The 5,372-nt window shown below is 38.2% G+C and overlaps 1 protein-coding gene across 1 annotated transcript; it reads right to left on the minus strand.

Moving 5' to 3' along the window:
- Nucleotides 1–1,566: 1,566 nt before the first annotated feature.
- On the minus strand, nt 1,567–5,136 carry LOC139134454 (S-adenosylmethionine-dependent methyltransferase Rv2258c-like). Its single transcript, XM_070701318.1, has 4 exons — nt 4,923–5,136; nt 3,434–3,645; nt 2,652–2,771; nt 1,567–2,148 (listed from the first exon to the last, which is right to left on the minus strand). Exons 1-4 carry the CDS (start codon nt 5,105–5,107, stop codon nt 1,577–1,579), a joined length of 1,089 nt encoding a protein of 362 aa, XP_070557419.1. The 5' UTR covers nt 5,108–5,136; the 3' UTR covers nt 1,567–1,576.
- Nucleotides 5,137–5,372: the final 236 nt, after the last annotated feature.

A 5,372-nucleotide genomic window follows, 5' to 3' on the forward strand; every position in this document is an offset into this window, starting at 1 on the left:
TGGTGAAAATTGCCCCGAACGAACTTTTGGCATGTATCTGCATGACTTGATGATTATATCTTACGAATAGGCCTCTTATCCCAGGCAACCTGCACAACGAAAGTTAATCTAACGAGCATTTTCGAAAAAAATGAGTTTCGACAAGGAAAAAATAAAAAAATGCCCCCGAACATACTAATAAGTATATTTTATCAAGATTTCATCAAATACGGCCAAGTGTTTTTGAAAATAAGGTTTTGTTACAAGTTGGTTAAATTTTGTTACAAATAGGGTTGATTGTTACAAATAGGGTTGATTGTTACAAAAAGGGTTGACACGTCAACCCTATTCAACCGTATTTGTAACAATCAACCCAATTTGTAACAAAAGTTAACCCTATATAGGTTTTAGTATGATTTCGGTAAGAAAACAAGATTTTAAACATTTTCGACCGAAATTGGTGAAAATTGCCCCGAAACAAACTTTTGGCATGTATCTCCATGACTTGATTGTATCTTACGAGTAGGGCTCTTATCCCTAGGAACCTGCACAACGAAATTTAATCTCACGAGCATTTTCGGAAAAATGAGTTTCAACAAGGAAAACAAAGAAAATAGCCCCCGAACATACTAATATGTATATTTTATCAAGATTTCATCAAATACGGCCAATTTTTTTCGAAAATTAGGTTTTGTTACAAATAGAGTTGATTGTTACAAATAGGGGTGATAAAAGGGTAAGGTTCGGGTCCGGAATTGATGCTGTCCGAGATTTGGCTGTCGCGATATAGTTCTCCAACACATATTCCATGGAACTCATCTTTGGGAAATCACATGTGCCAAGAGATAAAGCGGAGTGTCTATGTCACAACCAATGTCACAGACGACAGCTTACATCTCTTAAAAATGCACCAAGAAATAATCAATAGGAAGTCATTGAGTCTTCTAATTTGCATAGTTACAAAATATAGTCATTTAATACTACTGTAAAATTTCAGTCGCAATATAACTTTATTAAGTAGAAGAATTTCTCTTTCAGCTTATGACACCAAAATATATATAACACAAATGGTGCTCTCTGATGTTCTTTTCAGTCACTTTCCCTATATCTTAAAGTTCACTAACCACTATTCGAAATGTTGCTGAGATTAAACATGAGTTCAAAAAGCTGCCAACCACGAGCAACATACACGTATCTTTCTAAATGATTAACGATATCGGTCAATAGCCGAGCGTATCGAACTGATCAGTAAAGTTCTGATTATTTTTGTGCGCCTACCTTTGCTATTATATACCTACTCGATCGGAACTAACAACCTACCGTACCTCAGCTACCAAAGACGTCAGCAATCAGAGCCACATGGCTAAAATCTGGACTGAAAAAGATGTTTCAGAAATATTGACTTCTTATCATATGTTGTTCACGTCATTGACAAGGTTTATTTTTTCAAGCCCAAGTCCTAACTTATCTATGTACCACTTGTAATTTACGTCGCGACCCAAAATGTAGACCAATCATATGACATCGCGAAATTACGAAATTCATGAATATTTCTGTTGGCTAATATAGACAACCATGAGGCTCCACTCAGACTTTTTCACTTTAATTTTCTACAGTAAAACGCTTCATCATGCATATCACATTTTTGAGTATGGAAGCAATTAAAACCTGCTTCTGCAAGCATTTCCAACGCTCGTTCTCTTCCCCACATCGTCCCAAGTGCCATGCTTTCACCGTCACCGGAGAGGGACATCGGCAAACAGCGGAAAAGACTAATTGTGTACAGAAATGAAGTCGTGGACGTGTCCATATTGTCTGCAAGCTTGCTATGTGATTCAATATCAACCATAATAAAATAACCGTCGTCTTTGAGAATATCTTTAACCCCTTTCAAAAATAGGTCGGGCCTTGGTAAGTCGTGAACCAGGTCCCTGCAGTAGACAAGATCGAATTTCGATCTCCAATCCTCCCGTTCTACTGACTTTGCTGCGTCACCGAGGTGGAAGGTGATGTTCGAGAGTTGCATGGACGCTGCCCGAGATCTGGCCTTGGCAATGCAATCCTCCATCAAATCGACGCCGTGGAACTCTTTCTGTGGAAAATCACGCGCCAAAAGACACAGTGCAGACCCGCTACCGCAGCCCATGTCACAAATAACAGACGATGTCTCTGGAAAGTGAAAATAGAAAGATAATTTATACAAACAAGAAGATTTAACATTTGACAAGGGGGATACTGTCTGATGAAAGGATGCAAATTCAGCTGGTGGAGCTGCACTAGTTTTAAATTTTACTTTATCTATCCTAATTCTATAATGGCAGAGGTTGATAGACTTTTGAAAACAGTTATTCAAATCATAATAAGCAAAATTAAAAAGTATCTTTTTTCAAAATAATTGTACGAATATTGTTGCCAATCATACTAATATATTGTTATATAGTATTTGAAGTATATAATATGGAAATTTTACATTATTTAATGAACCTGCAAAATTCTACTGGAAAATGATATATCTCTGCATCTTGTCAGACAGATAATAAATTGTCTGATGTGAACAACAGATTTAAATAATATTCCTATATTCTGTCCATAATTTGTGCGAATGATCAACCGATGTGTTTGAACACTTATGTATATTATTTGCTGGAGAACTTAAATATCCTGATACTAACCTAGTATTCTTTTGATCTCCCCGTCATCTGTGAGATATTTTGGCGCTTTCCCGCCTAGTTGAATTGAAGCTATTGCATCGCAAAATGGAGGGTCCAGCGTATATTTCCGATGCGGGATACCTGTTATGAAAAAACAAATTGAATTTGTACGGTAAGATTAATCTTTCCTGAATGTAAACCGAGGCGAAGAACAGTAAAGGATGCAGAGCCGACAGTAGATTTCTGGTAAAAGAGATGAAGCGATCGTTGGCTGATAAAATTAGCGAACATGAGCACAATACATGTACATTCATTTGAGAAAGGCCATACTTTTTTCACACAGTTCTAATCTAATCTAAAGTTATAATCTACAGATACAATATTAGAGATATTAGGTATACGTTTATGTACTCAAACACACAGATAGCATAAGAAAACCCTGAAGTTCAAAGGATTATGCACCAGATTATCAACAAAGTTCATAATTTTCAATTCTATTTGGGACTGAGAGTTCGTCGATCTTCCAGTCTCTTGTGCGATCGATCGCACGTCCTTTTTTTGAAAAGTCAAACACTCTATTAGAAACCATCAAATACAAACACTAACCTCGATTTCAAGAGAAGTTTATCATGATTGTTAGCTCAACTTTAATGTATCCTCATGTCAGCCATGAGAAATAATACGACATTTTTGGTTGGAGCTTTCACTGTACTTCGACTCAATCATAACCGACACGTGACGTCTCCCGATGAACGGTCTTGGTTTGTACATGAAGCTTAAGTTCACTTTAAGAAAAAACTTACCCCTTGGTCCGTCCTTCTTAAAGCATTCCATGGCATCTTTATACACTTCAGATAACCAAGGAATTCCCTCGCACAATACGGCCATTGCACCCTCGCCTTCTTTTGTACAGAGAGTCTTGCGTCTGTCAGGCGGCAAGTAGAACGTATTATTTTCTAAGTCTGCTTCAACGATCCTGGCAACCGCCATTGCTCCAAGCCACTCGCGCACGTATCTGGGCAGATATTGTTGGCACAAAAATAGAGCAAACAGAGAAAATATTAGAAAATTATTATAGAAAACATTAGATCATTGTTCCATCACAAAAGTGATATCTAGAATAACTAGAATTATCTACAGTGCCTTCACTGCTACTCGTCATTTTTATCGTTAAATCATTGAAATAATATATATTTATAAATGGACTGTTAAGGTGGAGATGACCGTGTTTACATACTGTACTTACTGTACTGTTTGTGCTAGTTGTTGTTGTGTTAATTCTTTTCTAACTGTAATCAGGGTACCGTTTAAAATCTTCGTGAGGGACAACCGCCTAAGTTGACCCCCCCACCTTCCGCTCACCCCGCTCATCTCCAATAGAATACTCAACATCAAGCATATTCTGTTTCAATAATCAAGAAGATTTTCGACTTTGAAATTCTAGGATAATTTAAATAATCTCAAAAATTCTTTATATGAAATTAATTACCGTCTGGATAATCTTGTAAAAACTTAAACATTGCATCGACAAAAATAAGAGCTCAACAAGAATAAGGGGTATGGAAGACCTAAATTGATAGCACACGATACACCTCCCCTGCTACAGGTCATACTTGGACTTTATAACTATTGTTTGGAGAGCAAATACCATAATGTTGAATGGCTCAACGACGGCCACATTTACCCTCATTCGGTTTTCTGACCATCACGGAAGACCAGTTTGCTTAATGTGGTTTCTATATGTCTTTGTGTTCAAGGTTAGAGGGATCGATAATTTACGAGACCTAGTGTGCGCTAGAAAGACAGCAGTTTATAAACTGGTACTGGCATGATGTGGTGACGTCGTACCTGCTATACTACTATATAGACAGATTACAACAGGCCCTTATGATGGCATTATTTGCTGTTTTGTTGCTAAACGACTTATTGAGTTTTCGCAGAATATTCCAAAAGGCACTCGACCGTGAATAGGTAAGAATGTTGCAGCTAGCCTTGGCAGTTGAACGCTAGCAGTCTGCCATTTTTTTTCTGTGAATGCTAATCACGTAAATCGAACCGTATATGTTGAGATCAAATGAAAGACGGAGAGCGAAAAGGAGCTAAGAAGTCAACATTTCATCTGCAACCTTTTAGTAAAATACTACACGAAACGAACATGTGTACACCCCAACAAAACCAAATTTGACAAACTAGGTCAACCGGTAAACCGCGGTCGTTTGTACACCAAGGCCATTTGAAGTGTATGACCTTGTAGAATATGGAGCGTGCATTTTCAACTCATTGTTAACCAACCTTTCTTTCAGTCCAGCAGCATCAGCAATTTCTGTGGAAGTTTTGGCTTCTTCAAGTGTGGCCATTGTGTTGAATAGACCCAAAGCAGATCCTGCTGCAATGCCGAGAGCTGTGAAGCCTGATACTGCTATTTCATTTATCCGTTTTTCGAAGTCAACTGCAGATGCATCGTTGTTGGCAGCCATATTTCTTGGCTTTAAGCCTGTTGGGGCATGCAAAGTCAACGCCACTCACAGTATACCTCGTTCAGAGGTCACAGTGTGTCAGGCGCAGAGATACCAAGCTGTATCGTTGAGGACGTGCAATAAAAACACTGTTGCAATCAAAAGGGGGTGTCATACAGATGTCATACGTCTCCCTTCATCTGACAAACTAAATATAATGCCTTGTTCAGATCTCACACGTCCGAATGAACAGCCCATGTTCCAGAAATCGTCGAACGAGGACAAC

Source organism: Ptychodera flava, chromosome 1, assembly GCF_041260155.1.
Source record: "Ptychodera flava strain L36383 chromosome 1, AS_Pfla_20210202, whole genome shotgun sequence".
Classification (NCBI taxonomy): domain Eukaryota; kingdom Metazoa; phylum Hemichordata; class Enteropneusta; family Ptychoderidae; genus Ptychodera; species Ptychodera flava.